Source organism: Fistularia commersonii, chromosome 26, assembly GCF_037954325.1.
Source record: "Fistularia commersonii isolate RoL2024-O1a breed Wild chromosome 26, RoL_Fcom_v1.0, whole genome shotgun sequence".
NCBI classification, from domain to species: domain Eukaryota; kingdom Metazoa; phylum Chordata; class Actinopteri; order Syngnathiformes; family Fistulariidae; genus Fistularia; species Fistularia commersonii.
This window is the reverse complement of record NC_141309.1, coordinates 3,009,008-3,031,925: the sequence shown is the minus strand read 5'-3', so window position 1 is coordinate 3,031,925 and position 22,918 is coordinate 3,009,008. Positions and strand designations below refer to the sequence as shown.

The 22,918-nt window shown below is 44.4% G+C and overlaps 1 protein-coding gene across 4 annotated transcripts in view; it reads left to right on the top strand.

The window, feature by feature from the left end:
* The window catches only part of dock8 (dedicator of cytokinesis 8), a 65,817-nt gene that overhangs the window by 12,155 nt on the left and 30,744 nt on the right, over positions 1–22,918 (top strand). For 3 of the 4 annotated variants that reach the window (XM_086174040.1, XM_086174039.1, XM_086174041.1), the window contains exons 2-22: positions 148–247; positions 3,989–4,164; positions 4,567–4,638; positions 5,889–5,997; positions 9,476–9,676; positions 11,449–11,534; positions 12,078–12,144; positions 16,336–16,485; positions 16,714–16,794; positions 16,871–17,027; positions 17,111–17,557; positions 17,646–17,808; positions 19,067–19,184; positions 19,598–19,668; positions 19,807–19,951; positions 20,163–20,264; positions 20,703–20,798; positions 20,883–21,117; positions 21,194–21,355; positions 21,426–21,604; positions 21,765–21,857. In XM_086174040.1, the coding sequence (XP_086030166.1) occupies positions 148–247; positions 3,989–4,164; positions 4,567–4,638; positions 5,889–5,997; positions 9,476–9,676; positions 11,449–11,534; positions 12,078–12,144; positions 16,336–16,485; positions 16,714–16,794; positions 16,871–17,027; positions 17,111–17,557; positions 17,646–17,808; positions 19,067–19,184; positions 19,598–19,668; positions 19,807–19,951; positions 20,163–20,264; positions 20,703–20,798; positions 20,883–21,117; positions 21,194–21,355; positions 21,426–21,604; positions 21,765–21,857 (3,010 nt within the window). The remainder of the gene's footprint in view (positions 1–147; positions 248–3,988; positions 4,165–4,566; positions 4,639–5,888; positions 5,998–9,475; positions 9,677–11,448; positions 11,535–12,077; positions 12,145–16,335; positions 16,486–16,713; positions 16,795–16,870; positions 17,028–17,110; positions 17,558–17,645; positions 17,809–19,066; positions 19,185–19,597; positions 19,669–19,806; positions 19,952–20,162; positions 20,265–20,702; positions 20,799–20,882; positions 21,118–21,193; positions 21,356–21,425; positions 21,605–21,764; positions 21,858–22,918) is intronic. The other variant, XM_086174042.1, reaches the window with a different exon arrangement.

The following is a 22,918-nucleotide window of genomic DNA, read 5'->3' as shown; positions in this document are numbered from 1 at the left end:
TTTTTTTTTTTTTTTTTTTTTTTTTTTAATCCTTAAAATCTTCCGATGTTATGAATTCACTGAATATCAGATCAAGACTAACCTAGCATACGGTAGCATTGTGTGCACTCTGCATTCACATAAAGCGACTGAACGTGTTTGTTGCAGGCACTCGTCCGCGGAGATCAGGCGAAACTTCAGCGGGAGCTATGGATATTATCACAGCCGGTCCAACTCCAACGCCTCAGCCTCAGTGTGTCTCACCGTGGTGAGTTTCTTTTTTCCTCTTTTATTTTTATTTTTTTTTAACATTATAATTTAAATGTCTAGCATTGGTGATCAATTTGGTGCATCCTGATAGTCCGCCCGCGGTTTCATTACAGGCCAAAACGTAATTTTAGAAGCTTTTTTTAATCATGCATATTGACGATTTTGCGCGGTGTAACATTACTCCAATAAATCCGCCTGTTTTTAAAGGCGAAATGAGGGGAAGTCAATACACCGACGAGAGGAAATTCAACGGAATAGTCAAGTTTATGACGACGATGTCGTCTCGAGCTGGGAGACGGGCCGGTCCAGTGCTGTGCCAAGTGTTAAAGATTAATATTTGCGTCCTGCTAAGTAATTGCTTACATTACCGAGGGTCCCGGGGTGGTTCTTTGCATCTAATTTTAACACTAATCTCCCCACATGTTTTTATAACGCACGGGGGTTAAGAGCATTGTCCCAGTTTGGCAGGCTTCTGCCAAAACCAGGCCGTCTGATTTGAGTTTTTTTTTTTTCCCCCCCTTCAATTTAACAGGGTTGTAGAGACACATTTTCACAGAGGATTGAATGACAGGTTATTTTTCCTTCCTCTTTATTGAGGAAAAGCAGAGAGTGTTGCTCTCTCTCAGGCGGGCAGACAGAGTGATATGCCGTAATCCTTTGTAGGGATTTGTACCCACTACATTCTCCGTCTGTGGATCTCTATCCCCCACTCCCACATTCACACTCTTTTCACTCCCCGTGCTTCTTTCTATTTCCGTCTTTCCTTAGGATCCCTGCGTCTGCGCCGCGCTACATCTCTTTCATTAAAAGTTTTTGAAAACCGAGGTGCTAAGTCTCCCGACATCTTGTCTGTGCGTGACTGACAAGCGCCGGAGCCTTTTCCATACTTCCCCCCCCCTCCTCGCTTATGATCCTCGAGTTTAGAACTCGATCCTCGAACGCGAGGAAACGTTCATCCGTTCATCCCGCGCCGCGGCTCGGGGAGGCCGTGCGACGCGGCTAATCGCTAACCTGCTCGGGAAATGGGTCACCGGCTCGGCTACCGGCGGGCCGCCGGATGAGGCCCCGCTTACCTTGCAGCTTACACGGACAAATCTTTAATATGGTCGGATTTGGGATGCGGGAGGGGGATTTTAATACTATAATCTCCGTGATGATAGTTTGTCGCTATTCAGCAGTTAGGTGGAGCGCAGGCACGGAGGGAGGGATGTTTGTTGTTGACACAGATCACTTTGTTTATCTCCCCACCACCACCACCACCCGTCTCACTCTCCTTTCATTTCCTGCCCTGAACTGATAAATGTTGACAATTCCGATTGGGTTTTTGTTTTTCAGGAACGTATAAATCAAACGATTGAGCAGGAAAGAGGTGTGTGAGTGTGTGTGTGTGTGTGTGTGTGTGCGTGCTGGGTTTCTGTTCCTGTACACACCGATCAATGGAGGGTGGTTTAACTGAAGGCACTTCCTTTTTGATGCGGGTTTTTTCGCTCCTTCGTCTTTTTGCATAAAACGTCCCGTCAGAGCGTTATACATTGCGCTCGGATAGAAAAGCTGGCCCCGTGTGTTCGGACGAACCGCGTGCCATTTCGCCACTTTTTATTTTTGCACGCTTATAGCCGTTTCTCCGAGCCGTCGCGTTCAGAGGGGTTGCAGCAATGCATTGTGACATGGTTTCATCAAAGACTGTGCAGTGTCAGTAGGCGCACAGCCCGGGTTCCTATATCCGCACTGCGCCATTTTGTGTACTTCCTTCTATTGGCGAGGTGTTTTGCAGGGTGAGTGCAATTTTTCGGTGTCATTTGACCGGTTTTTAACCGGATTGACACGATTCGGGCGCTTCATTAAATGTCACCAGCTTCAGAATGTTAACATGATGGCAGTAAGAGTGTCGCAATGGCGTTTTAAGATTTGTGCCGCTTCCTGAAATGCAATGCCGGTAAACTGATGTGATATGAATGATAGGAGCGCTTTTGTAGGTTTATCAAGTTGCGTGTGTGACTTCTCTCCAAGTTTTTGAAGAACTACATGTTCCTAAATGTTTGACGTGCAGTTGATAGGAAGACTTTCCGCTAATTTGGCGAGGAGATCCTGGCTTTTATTGTCCGTTCCCCCAACACAGGCTCCATAGAGCGGCGTGACGCGATCGAAGGCATGCATAGATTTGCATTCATTTATTTTTGAGCTTCTAGCACTGAGTATTTGGAGTTTGACGCAGAGAGGCCATGCATATGGAGACGACCGCATCAGCAGAAACACTGCTGACATGTTCTGCTGAAGAAGGTCTGATCTTCAGGCCGCCTGCCATTACAATAATATCAATGCCACTCCTCCGCCTTGCTGTCTGTGTGTGTTACGCATTACTACTCATGTTCTGGGCCATTATTTGAGCACCAAGTGCAGAGAAAACAGCCCTCGGGGCTGACTGATGTCCAAAACTTTGTGCTTTCAGACATGTTTTTGCACATCGACCTGCCCTCAATAAGCTCCCGCTTCAGCTTCTCATACCAGAAGTGTTTGTCATAGAACTGCCGTCTGCAGAGCTTTGCAGATGGGGAAGATATATAGATTTTTTGCATTTATCTAGATATTCTATCACCCTTGTAACATATTAGGGTATATTTTTTTCCTGAAATACATCATGCATATGCTTTTTGATCATTGCTAGAGAATCGCTCTGCAGAAACACCTGCTCAGTGCAGCTTTACCTTGGCAACCTGAGCCAACAATAGGGCGGTGCAGTGGTTAGCGCTGCGAATAACAGTGAACGGGTATACAGGAATGTTGCAGAAAATTCGAATATTTTGATAAAGTTCTTTATCTTCTGTAATGCAATTAAAAAAAAATCAAATTTTTATGATATTCTAATATTTTGAGAAAGGATTTTTGAGTTTTCTTAAGATGTAAGCCATAATCAGCAATATTAAAATAATGAAAGGCTTGCAATATTTCAGGTGATTTGTAATGAATCCAGAATGTAAGACATTTTTGTTTTTTTAATTGCATTACAGAAGATAAAGAACTTTGTCACAATATTCTAATTTTCTGAGACAGTCCTGTATGTTGCTATATGTGAACTCTGCCTCTCGCCCAGCGGCCGCCGGGATAGGCTCCGCCCCCCTCGGCGAAAGAGAAAATGAAATTAATGGTAGTGGGCAAACAGCCGCAATAAGAATTCCCGGGCATTTGTCCTGTGACTAAGGAGTGATTATCGCTTGGCTTTGGGCGTCTGCAGCGCCGGCAGGGAGAGTGTCTTTCTAAAAATAGGCCGACGGCAGCGGTCTGTTTTCTATTTATGTGCTCGGAAATGTTTCTGGAGAGGTAGTAACAACAATTGTGATTCAATATGCACGGTCGAACCCGCCGCAGCCCGACCAAAAACATTCAGTTTTGGGTGACTTGTACCATATTTTCCGGACTATTAAGTGCACCTCAATATCCGCACTGGCTAAAAATAAGAAGAACTAAATAAATAAGTGTTCATATATAGGCCGTACTTGTCTAGGAGGCGCAGGTGTCCACATTGATCTATATTTACACAGAAACAATGTTTTTAACTTTTAATTAAAAACATACCGGTAACATCCACAAATACGTAAACGGCTGATGAAAAAGATGAATAATAAATAACACAAGTGAAGTTCGTTACACCCCCCCCCCCCCCAAAATCAATAAATTAGCCTCGTCGCAATTTGATTGGGTCAATGTTTTAAGTTTTGTTCTTTCAACTCACTTCCCTCAGCCTCAATCCTATGAAGCGGTGGAGCCCCTGGATCTGGAGGAGTTCCTGATGTCGCAGCTGCGAAGCGGAGACTCGGCCCTGATGCAGGAGCTGGGCGATTTCCCCGATGACGACCTGCAGGTGGATCAAGTGGAGAAGGAGTGCCGCACCGTTCGCCACTCCGTCCCCGACGACGGGTGGGTGCACCGGCCGACGGGCCTCACACCCCGGAGGCGTCGCACCATCTCCTGGAAAGAAATGAGCGAGGAAGTTAGGAGAGTTTGACAGAGAGTGGATATATAACAGTTTTTACCCCAGTATTGAGATCTCATTCAAAAATATGTAATGGCGGCTAAAGGGGCAACGGAGGGAACGCAAGGTAAACGCATGAATGCGTCCGTTCTGCAAAGACGCCTGCGATCCTTCTTTTTTTGGACTCTGGATGTTAGAAATGCAAATTAAGAACGCCGTTTCAAAAGCCTTATCATCATAAAAGTACTCAGCCAACGTGTGATATCTTAACATACGCCTTTAACGTGACGGGCGTCTGCAGATACAGGATCATATCATATCATACTCATCGTCTGTTTCTTCTGCAGGGTGGATTTGAATCCCCACGTGCGAGACTGTGTGAAGAGTTACACCCAGCCATGGCTGGTGGTCTCCAGAAGGTACTTTTTTTTTTTTTTTTTTTTTTTCTTTTACAGCGCTAACGCCTCACAGCAAGAAGGTCCACGGTTTGGCTCCATCAAAGGGGTCTTTCTATGTGGAGTTTGCATGTTTTCCCCGTGTCTGCAGGGGTTCGTCCAACAATTCACAAGCTCGTAGGCCAGAGGTCGGCAACCTTTACCACTCAAAGAACCCTTTGGACCCGTTTCTCCCACAGTAAAGAAGACACCAGGAGCCAAACAACCCGTTTGAAATTTAAAATGAATGAACACGGCATATTTTTTTTTCCTTTATGCTTTGTATCCAAATGCACTGCGCACAGCAAAGTGGGAATTTCTCTGTGCATTTGACAATAAATGCTAAACAAAATGTGTCGCAATGAACCACTGCAGAGAGATTTCTGTCTGCAACAAAGCATTTTGGACTCTCAGAAGAAAAAGATGTTTGGTTGAAGGGGACTTTTAAGAAAAATACTCAATGTCTATTTGAGTTTTTCTGGTATTTATGAAAAAAAGAGCCAAACTTAAATGATCTACTGGCAACAAATCAAAAAATGCCGTCCCCTTTCTCTGCGGCGTCATCGCTTATTAAGAGCGAGAAGAATATTTCAAAGATTTTTAAAATTTTTATATTTTCAAAATTTAAAATGACATCTTAAAAATGAAGGAACTAAAATAAAACACATTTTAATCAAACAATCATTGATTATTTTCAAAAACCCCGTGGAGCCGCATCGGACGGCTCAAGGAGGTTCGCTGGAAGACGATTGAACGGTTGCATGTCTCTCCATGACGTGGAAATCAGAGAATTAGCCATGTATGTTTGGATGGCGTGTAAATGTCTTTATACGTTGTCATGAGATGAATCCAGGGTGAAGAGTGCAGGATAGGTGGTATAAATAACGAATGAATGAATGAATGTACAGTTTAGCTTGACCTTCCCCTTAAGACAGCGAGGTGGGAGATAATGACTGGGGTTTGGTTTGGAGCCAATATGTATTTCCATCCCGAGTGGTTTGAGCGGTTAAAGTGCTGCGTGAGGACTGCCATGCCTCTGTAAAACAGGCCACGGACTTGGATTTCTTATCTAATTCATTCCCCCTCTCCCATGCACACACACACACACAGGCCGCCACAGCGTTGTGTAACTGTTTGGTTTGCTAATCTGGTTTTTTGATTAGCAGCGCGGAGGCGTACCTCTTGCGCCGCGGTTGAAGTGCACGTGATCTGATGGAGCCGGTGTCTCCACGCAGGTGCCAGGGCGACGGCTGGAGCGCCTACTCGGAGCGGGCCGGCCTGCACAAACTCCTGCGGAAGCAGACCTTCGAGTCGGAGGCGCAGCCGGATAAAGAGCAGAAAGTGGTAAGAGGACATGACGCGCATAACGAGGGGGTCTGCATTTGCACAACACGCCGGATCCGAAAAAAAAAGGCAAAAGATCATAATATTACATTACATTACATTTGGCAGACGCTTTTATCCAAAGCAACTTACAATAGAGGACATAAGGACTGCAAATAACACTTGCAAATACAAGATGCACAGGAAATATACAGAACAGTAAGCTTGGGTTAGTGATTTAAAAAAATTTTTTTTTTTTTTTTTGATGAAGACAAACGTACACACACACACACACTGCATAGCCTAACTTGGTGCCTAACCTGATCTGGGGCATCAGCACAGTAAAAAGTCCTGAAAGAGAACAGTTTTTACCTGTTTCTTGAAGGTTGAGATAGATGATGCTAGTCTTGTTGCTTCCGGAAGTTTGTTCCACCACTGAGGTAGTAGAACTGAGAACAGTTTTGCCTGAGATCGCTTAGAGCGAGCAAAAGGTACTGCTAGTAGGTTTGTATTAGAGGAACGCAGCTCTCTGCCGGGAAAATAAGGTCTTATCATTTCGTTGCTATACAATATGTAATATTACAATATGTAATATTTGATGCTCTTACTATGTATCTCTTGCAGTAGAGCTGAGATACATTCAGAAAATGATCTTTATATTTTGCTAAAAGCTCTTTCAGCGTGTCTGGATGTTGGACTTGGACTCGGTTGAAGTCTTTTGTTGCAGAACGATTGGTGCTCCATACTGATGAAGGCCAGGGCCGGAGACGACAATAAGGATGGGGGGCCAGAGGGAGGAGTTAGAGTCTGATGTGGTGGTGGGAACCTCCACAAAAAGGGGCAGCAGTGAAGAAAGTCCCCGGTTCTATTCTTTCTGCGTGGGGTCTCCACGTTCTCCGGGCTCCTCCATCACAACGTCCATATATTTTCTGTTTCATTTGCACATTTGGTTTACGCTGTATTTATCCGGGCTTGGGACCGGCTCAGGGAGACACTGGCCCGTCCTGCCCTGAGGCTGCATTTGCATGTCTTTATAGCATCGCTTTAAAATAAATGTAAATTTTGCGTTTTTTTTTTTTTTTTTTTTTTTTTTAAACAAGGGAAAAAGATCGGGATCCGGGAACGCAGCGGATAACTAAGAGCGCGATAACGGACAAATGAAAGACTTGATTCACGGACTGTCCGATTAAAAAAGGCCCGGTTTGTGATGTCAGCTGCTGTCAGTAGTCCAGATCCAATTGTTGACTTAAATGTCCGGTTCTTCTACTCGGTATGAGGTGCCTGCAGGGAAGTTCTGGCGTGACAGGGATCTATAAAACACTACATCGTGGACACGCAGCCAACTTGTACTACATTCTGCGTACGCCGATGCTACCGTACCCACGAAAGTCTGATTTTGGACGGTAAAATCCTCGTATTGGATGGAACTCCACTTTCAATTCATCTATCTGCTCCAGTTCGCAGACGTTTTATTCGAGCCAAGTTCACATCCTCTTGGCCAAAATTCTAGTTCCCAGGATGCCAGCCCGTCCAAGTCCACGTCAGTGCCGCTCCACGTCTCCGGCAAACAAACCAGCCGTCTCTCAACCCCGCCAACCTCGTCGGCCCCTCTTTGCCGCCGAGTCCACGCCAGCTCCGGTTAATCAGCGAAACCAAAAGGCCCCTATTACAGCCGCGGGCTTCCCATGTTCTGCATGCCAGAAACAGAGGTGGGAAGAACGGCGCCATTGTCCTCCGGGACTTAATGGGCCTCTTCTGCCGCGGCGATGGCCCTCGGATCACAGAGAGAGTGACGAGTGACCGGGGCGGACGCTCGGTCAGTCCTTGCCCGTGGTCTCGCAGTCGCGGCGTGAGCTTGACGGATGACGGGAGTGAAACGGACAAGGGGAGGGGAAGGGTCCAGAGGACCCGGCCGGATGAAGATGGATTCTGGAAGCAAACATGTTGTTCCCCGCCTCGTGGCGGTCGTCTGAGTAATTCCATCCTGTCTGAACGTCGGCCAGAGAGACGTCTTAACTGCTAAAGGACACAGCGGTTTTAACTTGAATTAATAGCTGATTATGAAAAAAAAACATTTTTTCTTGTGTGCGCGCTCAAGTGGAAACCACAGAACATGGAAGGCCCCGGGAGCTCCAATTAGACAGAAATCCAATTATTATCTTTATTATTAACCGAGCGGTGCGTGAGTGGGATGCGCTCCTGGCCAAAACATGACCAAGCTAACTGATACCCTGGGACCGTTTAAGCTAGAACAGCTAGCTGGGGATGGGAGTTTGGTTAGATAGCGGAAGTTGACCAGCAGTAGTTATTGAAACGTTGCAGGACGTCGGGTTGGAGCTCGAAGTTTGGCTCGTCTTCAGCAAGTACGCGTGCATTATGAGCGCGACATGAACTGAAACGACAACAAGGCTATCCCATCCGCGTAACAGAGATACACTGTTGATGAGATGAATGTGCGTGTTCGAGCGACGATTCGTGCGTTAATTTCGTTTCATCGTTTGGCAAGATCGCTGAAATCCAGCAAGGTCAGCTTGTGAACGAGAGGGAGAAGGTTGAGAAGGCGCTTGTGGTTGACTGTCCAAAGCAGAGGTGAAAGTGGAGTGGAGGATCATTTTAAAATTTAAAATGAATTAACACTGCATATAATATAATTTTTTTTTTTTTTTTTCTTTTGGCTTTATGCTCTGTATAATCAAAACATGTGTTGCATTTTTTTCTTTTAAATCAGTGAATAACTGCAGAGGAAATGAAATGATATTTCTGCATTGAAGTTTACTTTAAAGTAAAATACTCAATGTCTATTTGAGTCCTTCTTGTATTTATGAAAAAAAAAAAAAAAAAAAAAAAGCAGAACTTAAATTATTCACCAAAAACAAACCAAAAATGCCGTCCTCTCTTTCTGTTTGCCGTCATCCTTTTAGTGTCGCGTGCAGTCGCTTATTAAAAAAACAACAACAATATAATATATAAAAGATAATAATAATATAAAAAAATATTACAAATATTTGAATATTTTCATAATCTTCAAAAAAAACAAAAAAACAATCTAAAATAAAATAAATTAATAAATTAATAAATAAATAAAAATAAAATAAAATAAAGACCCCTGGGTTAGAAGGTTGCTGAGGTTAGAAGACGACCGGACAGGAGGTTTTACGGATGGAGGGAAAGCGAACGGGAGGCCGGCCGGTGTGAGAGAAGATGGCAGATGATCGGCCGGGGCGATCCGGAAGGGAGCAAAAGAAGAAGACGGAGATGCGAAGCCGAACAGGAAACAGGAAATGAGTGCAGTCGTTAAGAGTTGTTAGCCTGATGAGCGCCGAGGCCCGACGAGCGAGGCTTTAGCTAAATACGCACTCATACGCGACGATATTGCGCGTCCTGCATCCGCCTGAATGTTCCCCGTCTTGAGATTAACGTTCCTCCTGAGATCATCTGCCTTCATTCCTCTTTAATTTGCTCTCCGTCCTCCCCTCCGTCTCTCTCCCTTCACCTTCAGGTCAATACACCGACTCTGAGCGACGAGTCCGGCCGGACGCTGACCTCCGCCGACTTCAACTTGCGTTGTTTGAGCCCCGACCGGAGGGTGGAGGGCCTGCTGGCCTTCAGCAGCCCCGAGGAGCTGGACCGCTTCAACCACGAGGCCCGGCAGGGGAACAGATACCCGGAGCTGTTCGCGTTGTGTCCGCCCGCGGACGAGGTGAGGCGCAGACAGAGCAGGGATTACATGAAAACATGTCGGCGTGGAAGGACGGAAGCATGAAACCGCAGTCTGGGAACATTTTCCAAACACACACACACACAAATCGGAGATTTCAAGTCTTTTGGAGGAGCTTATTGTCGTAAAAGTATTATTTTTATAAGTTCTGTGGCTCGGTTTCAATGGCAGGCCTTTCGTCATGTGGATGAGAGGGTGAATGGTTGAACGTCTCAATGTGACGTGTGAATGAGTGAGTGGACGGTTGTGTGCCTCGATATGACAGGCCCACAAGACTATGAATCAATAAAATGTAAATAAATAAGATAAATGCAGTGGTAGGCTGTCAGGGCCTGCAATGCCTTCTCTGCTGGCCTAAAAAATATCTGAACAACAGACTGATTTTAAGTATATTTTGTCCGTGAATACTTATTAGATAATTGCGAATGGTCTGTCCGCTTCCGTTCATAGCTTTTTCCCTTGGCTGTGCTGCTTCCAGACATGTATTTTCATACCAAGACATTTAACCAATCACATTTCAGCCATTATTTGTTGCCAGGCAGGGTCAAAGTCAAAGAATCAGATTCACGGGCGCTTTCGCAAAAAATAAGGATCAATGAAATTGATCAGATTTTGAGTTGCGACACCAAGGCCTTCTAGAAGGCTTCGGTAATGTCAACGTGTCGCACGCCCTTTGATTGGATAGCCCAAGAGCATGCTAGCCAGAGCTAGCAGTCTGCATCTGCAGCGACTGTTGATATAATAGCTTATTTGTCAACCCATGACGGCGGAAGGAAGAGAAGAAATGGATGTGGTTCCAGATTTATTGTCAAGACCATTTTTCAAGATGGACGTTTCAAGAAAAGCTGGACATGGCTGAGAAAGGTCGGGCAATGCCGAAAGCCAACCGGCCTGTCGCAGCGAGGAAAAGCGTTTGTCTGTCACTTTCAGTCCGCTAACTGCATAAAAAGATGGGTTTCATAGCAGTTATTGAGAAGTGGATTGATAAATGTTGCAGTATTGAAGGCCCAGGTGTGAAAAGCACAGCCCGCTGCTGGATAAATGTAACTTGTGAATGAGTGACTGAATGATTGAATGTCTCCATATATCATGTGCACGAGACTATGAACGTTCGAAGGCCTAGATGTATGAAGTCTCTATAAATGACGTGTGAATGAGAGTGTGAATTTGGGTCGAAATCTTCCTGTCGCGGCATCTGGACTTGAATTTCTTCGCTCGCGGTCGAGTGCAGCTGCCGAGACAAGAACATTTCGACAAGAATTCACCCGGATGGCTGAGAACCTGCACAGACACGAGAGGGCGAATGGTTGTGTTTCTACATCACATGTCAAACTCAAATGTCATTTTACGTGGCGCCCGATAAATAAGTCGAACGCGCGCATTCACCATAAGCTACATTTCCCGCAATTCATGCCAAAGTGACGTTAGATCGCGGTGTATTCAGATCTATACCATTTTCAACAAGAGAAATACAAATAATCCCTTAAAAGATGGGAACACATATGTAACATTTTTACATTATTTAACATTTTACATTTGGTTTACATTCAGCTACATTTTACTGTTACATGTGGCAACCACTTATGCTGATGTGGTGAAAATGATTTTTTCTCTCTCGTCGTGCATCTTTCATGATAATGTACAATCATTCACGGTGAAAGCAGCTTTGGAAAGTCCCGTTTAGGCCTCGGGGCAGCCGTAGATCTCGATCTCGCCGGACCGTCTTGTAACCGTCCTGCCTTTCCGCCATCCAGGAGGACGCCGTGGAGATCAGGCCCGTCCCCGAATGCCCCCGAGAGCACGCCGGAGACCGCATCCTGGTCAGATGTCAGGCCATCAAGTACGTCTTTTCGCTCGACGGACGCGAGGAACCAACGCCGGCCTTTTTAACTCGCTTTTTTTTTTTTTTCCGCCCGTCACGTGGAATCGCGGCTGCACACTCTGCGAGCGGCGTGGGACGGGGGAGGGAGGGAGGGAGGGCTGCGCCGTTGTTGTTCTTTTCCAAATTACCGTCACTCCCTCTCTCTGCGGGTTTGTCTCTTTTTTGTGTTTCAGATGTCCACACACACACACACACACACACACTCATGAGCACGTCGCCCCCTTGATCTCCCCCGTCCTTCTTGTAAGTCATAAACCTTGACAAATGTTTGAGTTGAGCTCATTTTCGCCGCTCGCAGCGGGTTTGGCAGCCTCGCCTCCCTTTTCTTTAGCCCTCTGTTCAAACATGTCACACTGTAATACATTCTATTGCTTCCAGATACGACAATAATCCGCGGGAAGACGACCGATCGGGGAAGAAACGTGTCGTTTCAAAAAACGAATAAAAGCGTTTTTATGCATTTCCACCTTGTGATTTCCCGGCGTCCTCCCTCCCCTGCAGGTTTGAGATCGATATCGAGCCGCTGTTCGCCACCATGGCCCTGTACGACCTGAAAGAGAAGAAAAAGGTAAGAGGTTTTCCCTGGTGTTTCCCTGCACAATTTCAACACACATGGATATAATACAATAGCTCCGCTGTTGTGGAGCCCAGTTTGATGGAACTCCTTATGTTTGTTGTGGAAACGGCTCCTCTGTGTGTCAGTGCTTGCTGGTTGCTATCCGCTGAATTCTTACTGATGTTAGTGATTTTTTTTTTTTCTTTTTTGCTGCTTAGATAAACAATTAACAGTTTGAGCAAGTGTGTGTGTGTGTGTGTGTGTGTGTGCGTGCTCTTATCACGACGCCTCGGTGGGTAAAGCCAGCATGTCGTTTTTGATGGATTCACTTATTTTGGGGTTGAATCCGGCCAGTCTCTCACCCAAGTTAGTACATAGTTGATATCAAATAAATTGATCCATAAAATAAATGAATCAAAAATAAAGCAATAAATTATGTTAAATAAATGAATGAAATTAATAAATAAATTGGAAAAAAATACATGAACAAACAAATATATAAAGACATAGATGAAAGATGATATAGACAAAATAGATAACCTAAAAATAAATTAAGAAACATTAAATAAATAGGCAAATCCATAAAATAAATAACTAAAAAAATGGAAAAAAAATCAATTAAATAAATACACAAATGAAATAGATAGAAGAATAAAACTACATAAAATAAAGCATTGAAATAAATAAAAATATAATTAACATAATGAAGAGAGATATTTTAATAAATAGATAATAGCATAAATAAATGACTAAATGAAATAAACAAGATACATTAAATGAATACATTAATGAAAAAATGAAATATGTCTATAAATCCCTACAATAAACAAATAAAATAAGTTAATAAAATGCATTGAATAAATCCATAAAAACAAATGAAACAAATGGATAAATACAGAAATTAAACAAGTGGAAAAATGAATATAAATAAAAAAAAAATGCATAAGTCAATGAGCAAACAAATAAAGGAATGTATAAATAAATAGATAAATCCATAAAACCGCGGAATGTCACAATAAAACACATTCAATAAATATATAAAAAATAAATTAATTCTATAAATGAATAAATAAATAAATAAAAGTTTGTTTTTAGCTGAAGCTTTGGTGAGAGCCATCTGTCCTCTTAATCTCTTCTCGGAGTTGGACGTGCTCTGCACCTGCGCTGGGGAGAAACAAGCGAACACAGACTTACTGGAACATGCAAAAAAAATAAAAACAACTTGAAAATAAATCATCCTAATTTAGTTTATTTCTGAGCAGCTTGCCTGACTGGCTCTGTTAAAAACAAAAACAACGTGGCGGGGATTTTGGCAGAAAACATAACCACCTACTTTAGAGTAGCGTCCAACCACGGGTGGATGAATTTTCATGTCGTCACTGCTAAAACACGCGATGTGGAAGGCAGACAGATGGAACGGTCGCAGCTCTGCGGGAACATCATGAAGTCGGTGACGGTCAAAATCTCGTAGCATCTCCTGCCAGTGTGTGAAGGACCTCACATATCTACATCCCACGAGGGCCGATATATTTCGGTACTATGTCGTGTAATGCTACACTGGATTGCCACTTTTAACCAAGAGATGCTTGTTTTCGCTGGGTTTTAAATAGCCGGATTGTTTTCCGGGAGAGTTTTGCTCGTGCTTATGTGCTCAAAGAACCCCTTTTCGACGAAAAACCGGGATTTCCCCTCTTCCCGGCGCGTCCCTCTTTTCACTCCCGGGAGACACAAAGCTGAAGACTCTCTATGTGCTACCGCAGGTAGCGCGGGTCAATTCGCAGCCGTGTAATTAAGGGAAAAAAAAAAACAACATCCAACAGCCAGCCGAGGGACAAAATCACCCTGTGTGGACAAACCGGGGCGATTTTTATCTCTGCATTCCACTGCTAGGAACTATCCCGCCGAGGTCGTGCACATTTTTGATCCGATGCAGCGTCGGAATGCCGAGGAGCTGTGAAATGCGTGCGAGGGAAGCAGGAAACTGTCAATCTTGCGGCGTGGAACACCGACATACGACCGGTCACTGCACTCGCTTCTACTTTTTCGTGCAACCCTTCCCGATCTCCTGTTTGCCCGGAGGGACCCGCTGTATGTGGCTGCATCCGTTTGTTTTCCCCTTATATCGGATGTGTTGTTGTTTCACATCTGTGTAATCTGCAACAGATGTTCATGTAATACTCTAGTTATTAATCGTGTCTCCGCGCCATCGGCCAAGATTCAGACGCGGTATTTGACCCCGACGAGTGGCCTACTTACAAACCAACCGCAGCATCGGATCCATGAATATTAACATGCATACGTTGAAGAGGGAATGCACGTCTGAGTTGTGTATGCGTGTAATTGAAAAAAATATATATATAAATATATATATGTATATATATATACACGTATGCATATATATGTATGCATATTTATATATGTATGTGTATATATATACACGTATACATTTATATATATACATACACATATGTATGTATATATATATGTGTATATATATACACATATATATATATATATATACGCATATATGTATATATATTTGTATATAAATATGGGTGTGTGTATACACACCCACATGTGTTTATATGCAGTAAATGCATATATATATATATATATATATATATATATATGTGTGTGTGTGTGTGTGCGTGTGTATATATGTATGCATATGTATGCATATATACAGTATATATATAAACATATGTACATATATATATATTTGTATATGAATATGTATGTGTATACACACATACATACATATATATTTATATGCAGTAAATGCATATATATATATGCACATATATATGCATTTATATTTATATATATGTGTGTATGCATATATATATATATATATATATATATATATATATATATATATATGTGTGTGTGTGTATGTGTGTGTGTAAGAACATGTATATAAATATGTGTGTGTATAAACATGTTGTTTCGTTGTCAGAACATTCAACTATGTAAAGAACAAAGTATTTCATAAGAATATGTCATTCGTTCAGATCTAGGTTATTTTCGTCTTCCCTTTCTTTATTTGAGCAGTATATATATATATATATATATATATACACACACATAGAAGGGGGGCCTCTGTGAGAGGATTCTTCTCATGACTGCATAGGTTTTTATGTCTCCGGATGTGTGAATGAAAGTGGTGAATTGTTGCATACCTATATATTATGTGTGAATGACTGCATGTCTTCATGACGTGAATGAAAGGGTGAACAGTCGGATGTCAAAATGACGCGTGAACGAGTGAGAGAACGAGAGTCTGATTTTTAGTTGTGAATAAGAGGATGCACGGTTGCATGACGTGTAAATTGTTGTATGTCTATATACACTGCTCCAAAAAATAAAGGGAACACTAAAATAGCACCTCCTAGATATGAATGAATGAAATAGTCTGATTAAATACTTTGTTATTTACACAGTTGAATGTGCGGACGAGAAAATCACACGAAACTGATCAATGGAAATCAAATGTATGAACCCATGGAGGTCTGGATTTGGAGTCACACTCCAACTGAAAGTGGAAAAACACACCAACATTGATGCAATATCCTTAAAACAAGTCAAAATGAATTATTGTTGCTTCCTAAGTGGACACTTTGATTTCACTCTGATTGACTTGGAGTTACATTGTGTTGTTAAAGTGTTCCCTTTATTTTTTGGAGCAGTATATTAGGTGTGAATGACAGTGAATGGTTGCATGTCTATATGACGTCTGTATGACATTGAAAACACACACGCAAACGTAAATAAATGTGTTGCAGCTTCAACGCAAGGCGATGACACGATTTCTGCTCCCGGTTGGCTAAAACATCTCCAGATAATGAAACGAATGAATGAATCTCACACTCGCGTCTCTTCTTCGGATCCTCCGGGCTTTTTGTTACCGGGTTACCACCGCCCCGCTCTCCGGATTCCTATTCAAGACCAAATCCGGCAGAATCTCGAGCTTTTTTCCGAAGTGTGTAATCGGAGCCGGCTCATTCCTGCCAGGAGAATTCCAGTTGACATATTGGACACGTTTTTGCTGCCCAGAATCCTCCTTTTTTCAGCGGTCTGGTTAAAAAGAGGTGTTATTAAAAAGCAGAAGCGGGCGGTGGAGGGGCTTTGTCGGCTTTTCGGGGACAAATATCCCGCGCGCATCCGGATCCTAACCCTCTCCGACCGCCGCCGCTTCTCTGCCAGATATCCGAGAACTTCTACTGCGACCTCAACTCGGAGCAGTTCAAGAGCTTCCTGAAACCCCACACGCCACATTCGGATCTGTCCTCGCTGGCCAGATCGGCCATCTTCTCCATCACCTACCCTTCCCAGGACATCTTCCTGGTCATCAAGGTAACTCAGGAAGTCTCCGACGACAGCCTTTATCCGACTTGCCACCGCCTGAAAGAGGTCAATTCACCCGATTTATCTGAAGCTGCCATTTATTGAAAGTTTGAAATTGAAATACCGACCGATTTTGGGCAATCGTGACTTTTGCCGGGAGTTCATGAAGGAGCAGTTGGAAGCTGCGTTGAAGTTCACGTGAATGAGGTCTGCTGAACCTTCTCTCCGCTTTCTCAGATCGAGAAGGTCCTCCAGCAAGGAGAGATAAGTGACTGCGCCGAGTCCTACATCACTCTCAGGGAGTGCGATTCGGGAAAGGTAAGCGCCTCGGACGGCCTTCATCGACCAAGTTTTGGAATCCGTCGCCTAAAATCTCTGAAATATTCCCCTTCAGAACAAGGACAAGATGGAGAAGCTGCGAGGTCAGGCGGAGGCCTTCTGCCACAGGCTGGGCCGCTATCGCATGCCCTTCGCCTGGGCGACCGTGAACGTCATGGAGGTCATCACCACCGCCGCCATCGACGTCACAGACTCAGACAGCCAAAGAGGAGGTCAGAAGCTCGTCTCTTCACGTAGAATCTTTTCCAGCAAAGGCCTTCGAGTGTCCTCCTGAGTGCGTTCGTACCGTCGCCAGGTAAATCCAGCAGCATAGACCGGAAGGCGCAGCTGCCTCGGAGGAACTCCGAGCGCTACAGCAGCGTGGAGGAGCAGTTCTGCAACATCACCTCCTTCAAACCCGCCACCATCTCCATCAGCACCATCTTCAAACAGGTCGGACGAGCGCCGGGAGCACCTACGAAACCCCTCCGATCGGCCACTTTCCGTTTTTTTTTTTTGCCCCGGCTTCACCGCGCATCGGTCATATTATCACAGCAGTTCAATCCCAGAGTTTTAAACTCCATTTTGAACCTTAAAAGGTCCAAAGCTTTAGGCGACTTTAGGCGCGATGGTAGGGAACCTCACCGAGTGTTTTCCCGTGTGCGTCAGGAGGGAGATCGCTTGAGCGACGAGGATTTGCTCAAATTCCTCTCCGAGATTAAGAAGACGTCCAATCCGCAGAGGAGAGTGAAGCTCATACCAGGTCATCTTTTACGGATTTTTCAATCTTCGTTTTCTCTCCCTTTGACCGTCGGAGTCAAACTGAATTATTTTGTGAATATTTTCCTCAGGTTGCATAAAACTGGACATGTCCCCGCTGCACGAGCAGCCGCAGGCCTGCCTGTCCACCGAGCTCATCCCGCTGGTTCCGCTGGCCGAGAAGAACATCCGCCACGTTAAAGAGATCCTGGAGTTCCCCTCCAGCGAGGTCTACGTCCCTCACAACATCTACAGGTGGGCGGAGCAGGCCGGCGACCAAAACACCTGGTAGATCTGTGGTAAAAAAAAAAGAGAAAAAAAGGAAACTGCCTACCAGTTATTTCCGAGCTGCAGGCTGAACCACAAACTGGTTCTGGTGAAAAAAAGAATTCCCCGCATCGGGGACCAACCGGTTTTTCTCACTTTTACGGAAATTTACGCCGGAGGCCTCGGCGTCGCCGTCACTCAGGATGTCACTTTGCAGCTTTGCGATTTTAAAAAAGCGATCTATTTTTAACCGTCTGCGCTCAGGCTACTTGCAACTTTAAGGAAATGCCGTAAAGATGATCGAGAACTGGTTTTAAATGCGCTGAACAAATAATTGGTGCATATTCAAATGGGTCGGTTATTACATATTGACATTGTCGGAGCAGTCATTTTCCTGTATTTCAGTTTAAAAGTGTTTTAACGGTCTCAGTTGCGCCTGCACTAAACATAAACTCAAAAAACGGTAACAGAATGCGCTCATTCATTCATTCATTCATGCATTTAACGGTCGTAAGACCAGCTGCAATTCTGTGACAATAAAATCCAAAATCGTGCCGGAGGTTCACTGGAGATCCTAAATTGTCCCCCGAATCGTGAATGAGAGGGTGAATGATTGCACGTCTCTACATGTGGCCCTGTGATTGGTCCTGGTTGAACCCCACCTTCCGTCCAATGACAGCTGGGATCGGCTCCAGCCCGTTCACCACCCAGTGCAGGATCGGCCGCATAATAGCGAATAAATAAATAAATGAATAAATAAAGAAAAAATAAATAATATATAAATAAAACAAAAATATAGATAAATAAATAGATAAATAAAAAAACAAATAAGATAAGATAAGATAAGAACAACTTTATTAATCCCGAAGGGATTAAATATAAATAAAAAAATAAAAAAATAAAAATAAAAATAACTAAAAATAAAAAAATAAATGAAAATATAAATAAAATAAATATAAAAATATATAATATAAATATGAAAATAAATAAATGAATAAATACATGTTTTTAGCATTTTGATGCATATTTTTGTGATTTTTTTTTTTTTATTGAATATAGTTCGAACCAAAGTGCATTGTTGCATCACCTGTCAAAGTTTTTTTTTCCTGCCACAACCAAGACGCTGCTGCGCAGACAGTGCCACCCAGTGCTTTTGAAAGGAAACGCTACTCCTGCAGCATCGTTTTCACTTCCTATATCAAAACAAATGACAAGACGATCTCTTTCTCCCTCCCTTCGGTCGCAGGAACCTGCTGTTCATTTACCCCCAGAGGTTAAACTTTGTCAGCAGACTGACGTCAGCGCGGAACATCACCATCAAGATCCAGTTCATGAGCGGAGAGGATCCGAGCTGCAGCCTTCCAGTGAGTGCCGTTCTTCAATTTATCTTTTCACATATTTGACATTTCCCGGTTGGGTCATAGACGTGTCCCTCATTTTTCAAGCTTGCCTGTAATGATCTAAATGGATGCTGCATTTGCGCAGGTACACTGTAAACACCAGAGGTGGCTAGATTTAGGAGATTGGTCACTCGGGTGAAGCAGTTTGGCTCGAAACTAATGGATTTAAGAACATTCATTGGATCACAGGGCTGCTTATTCACTCACTCAGTCACGTCTGGACAATTTAGGATCTCCATGAACATCATGCAAACATCATGTCATGCAGAGACGTGCAACCTTTCACCCTCTCATTCACACGTCCGGACGTTTAGGGATTTCCATGAACCTCCTGCATGTGTTTGACATCTACTTTTTGATGTCTTTTCCTGATTCAGGTCATCTTCGGCAAATCCAGCGGGCCGGAATTCGTGCGAGAAGTTTACACCCCTGTCACTTATCATAACAAGCAAGTACTCTTTTAACCCATGGCTGATTTTTCCTCTCATTATCTTCATCTTTCCTTCACGTTCAGCACCTTTTCCCTTTTTTTTTTTCCAATCCTGATTCCACATTTTCTTACTTTTGCGTTGCCTCTCCCTCTCAGATCACCGGACTTCTACGAAGAGGTGAAGCTAGCGCTACCGGCCCACCTGACGGAGAGACACCACCTGCTGTTCACCTTCTACCACATCAGCTGCCAGCAGAAGCAGAATCAGAGCGGCAGCTGCGAAACCCTCATCGGATACTCCGTGAGATGTCCTTCGCTTTTAGCGTCCGCAAAAGAATCCTGATAAAATCACTAAAATCCTCTGTCCGCGAGTCATTCCGCAAACGCTAACATGAGATAGCGCGTCGCTGTCGGACGGATTTAGACGAAAATAACTCCAAAGAAGGCGAGCTCTTTATCCATCCCGGTCTGGCGTCACCGCTCACGTGTTTTCCGCTCGTCTCCGTTTCCAGTGGCTGCCGATGTGGAACAACGACCGGCTGCACACCGGCCAGTTCTGTCTGCCCATCGTCTTGGAACGGCTGCCCGCCAACTACTCCTTGCATAACCCCGAGGTAAACAACGGTTTACCTCACTCGGGGTTAAACTGGCATTGATCACATGGTTATTTATTTATTGAAAAATCTGCTGAAATCCGAGAATAACGGATGATGATATCATGGATTTGCCGTAACTTCAAGTGGCGTTAAACCGTCATCATTTTGTCTAAAGCTAAGATGTGCTAAATGCAGCTAACGTGGCAAAAGGCAGGTTAGTTTGGATTCATGACAGACAGCTTGCTGGAGCTAGCATTAGCAAAGGTCTCCAGAAAGGTCTCAAGAACTAATTAAGGTTATCTTTAATTCCTCCCTGTATTTTTGCCACAAATTAACCCATAAAAAAAGTTTCAAAAGAGGGGCCGGAGGTGGGATTTCCAATGGATTTCCGAGGGACGCACCGATTCGGTTCGAGTCCAATAACGAATTAAATTGGCTACCTTCTCCGCCGTGCAGAAACTCCCCGCCCAGGCTCTGCCGGTGAAGTGGATGGAAAGTCACAAAGGACTGTTCAATCTTGAGGTCGGCGCCGTTTCGTCCGTGCACACGCAGGTGAGCCGTCGCACGTGGCCTCCTTCGTCCCGTTACCGAACGGAGACGAACGCTCGGTAACCGTCCGTCTCGTGTCTGCACCAGGACAACCATTTGGAGCGTTTCTTCACCCTCTGTCACGCTCTGGAGGGCGGAGCCACTTTCCCGCTGCGCGTCCGGGAGGAGAAGATCCCGGAGAACAAGCTGGAGCACGAGCTGAAGCTCAGCATCATCTCTCTGTCCTCCTCCAGCTTGGAGCCTCTGGTCCTCTTCCTCCACCTGGTGCTGGACAAGCTCTTCACCCTGATCATGCAACCCATGGTCATCGCCGGCCAGACCGGTGAGGAGCTATTTTGACGTCGTAAATTTGCCCCGCCACGTCATCCGTGCTGGAAATCTCCGTGCGTGTCTCGCAGCAAACCTGGCCCAGCTGGCCTTTGAGTCGGTGGTATCCATCGTCAGCAGCCTCCACAACAGCCAGGAGCTGATCCGGGACCAGCAGGGCAGGAACAGCCTGTTGGCGTCCTACCTCTACTGGGTTTTCCGCCTCCCGGATCCGCCTCGAGATCTGCAAAACGGTACGGCGTGAAGCGGCGTGAGGCGGCTTCGGCGAACATTTCTTTTTGAGCTTATCGCGATCGCGCGCAGGGTCGGGGAGCCTGACGCCGTCCGCCGAGAGTCGCTACAGCACCATGGGGCGAGCCAGCGCCACCACGGTCGGCAACATGCTCCTCCAGTCCAGGGTCCGCAGCAGCAGCAACCCGGACATCCCGGCGCCGCACGTCACCGACGAAGACGCCGAGGTCAGGAACATCCTCTCCGTCAAGGTACGGGAAAAGTCGAGAAGTTCAATGTCTTGGGCGATTGTTCAAAGCGGTCGTTTGACGCTCGCTCCCACAGTACATTAGGTGATGTAATAGGCCGGACGCACGTCCTAATGAAAGCATCCATCACGCCGCCGTGGCGGAACTGTTTGCGTGTCTCCAGGGCCACAACAACCCGGGCAGCCGAATGTCCACCATCGTGGACGTGAACAGCCATCAGAGCGCGACGGGAAACACCAGGCCGTCCAGCAGGAAGGTTCGGACTCTTCTCTCATTCGCTTTCAACAACGACCGATCGGGAATTGCTCAATGGGATTACGCACTGGTGTCGAGGCTTCAACACACACACACACACACACACACACAGACACACACGCACATCTGTCATCTGGATGTAGTCAAAATTTCACAGTTGGCGCCGGACAAAGAAGCAGAAGTCTCCGGAGCCTTTTACGGGCGCTGTGTTTGCTAATTTTCCGACCGCCGTTTGCTTTTAAATATTTAAAAAGAAAAAAAAAAAAAAAAAAAAAAAAAAAATCGAAACGCTCATTCCAAATAAATTCACACCATCACAACTGGTGTAACCGTGGTTTTGGCCTCCGTGAATTTAACGACGAGCTGACGGGGACAAAACATTCGGGGAAAAATCTGACGGATCCCTTTTTTGTATTTCTCTATTGATGTATTAAAGAAGTCCACCGTTTGTGACGTATGAATGAATGACTGAATGGTTTTATGTCTATTAAGAGCGTGAACGAGTAATTTAATATGTTTATATAATGTATGCATGAGAGTGTGAATGGTTGTATGTCAAGGTAACATGTGAATGAACGTCTCTAAGTCTGATGTGTGAATAGAGTGAATATTTACACGTTTATAAAATGTGAAAGAGTCATTTAGTAGTTGTGTGTCAATACAAGCGTGAATGAATAATTTAATGGTTGTATGTCTGTAAAACATAATCGTAAGGGTGAATGGTTGTATGTCTATCTGATGTAGGAATGAATGCGTCTCTGTATAAACTGAATAAATAATGCAATGGTTTTAAGTCTATATAACATGTGAATGAGAGGGTGAATGGTTGTATGTCTATATCAGTGTTTCCCAACCTTTTTTGAGCACATAGTTTACATTAGAAAAATCACACGGCACACCACCAAACAAATATGTCAAAAACATTTTTTAACGAATTACAATGAAACCGCAGTCTCAATTGACTTAGTGTGAAATCTAATCTATCTAATATCTGTAGATTCGTCAAGTTGCAATGCAAATTTCCCACTGATGTGCAACTTTTCCAGAACACTTTTTTCAATG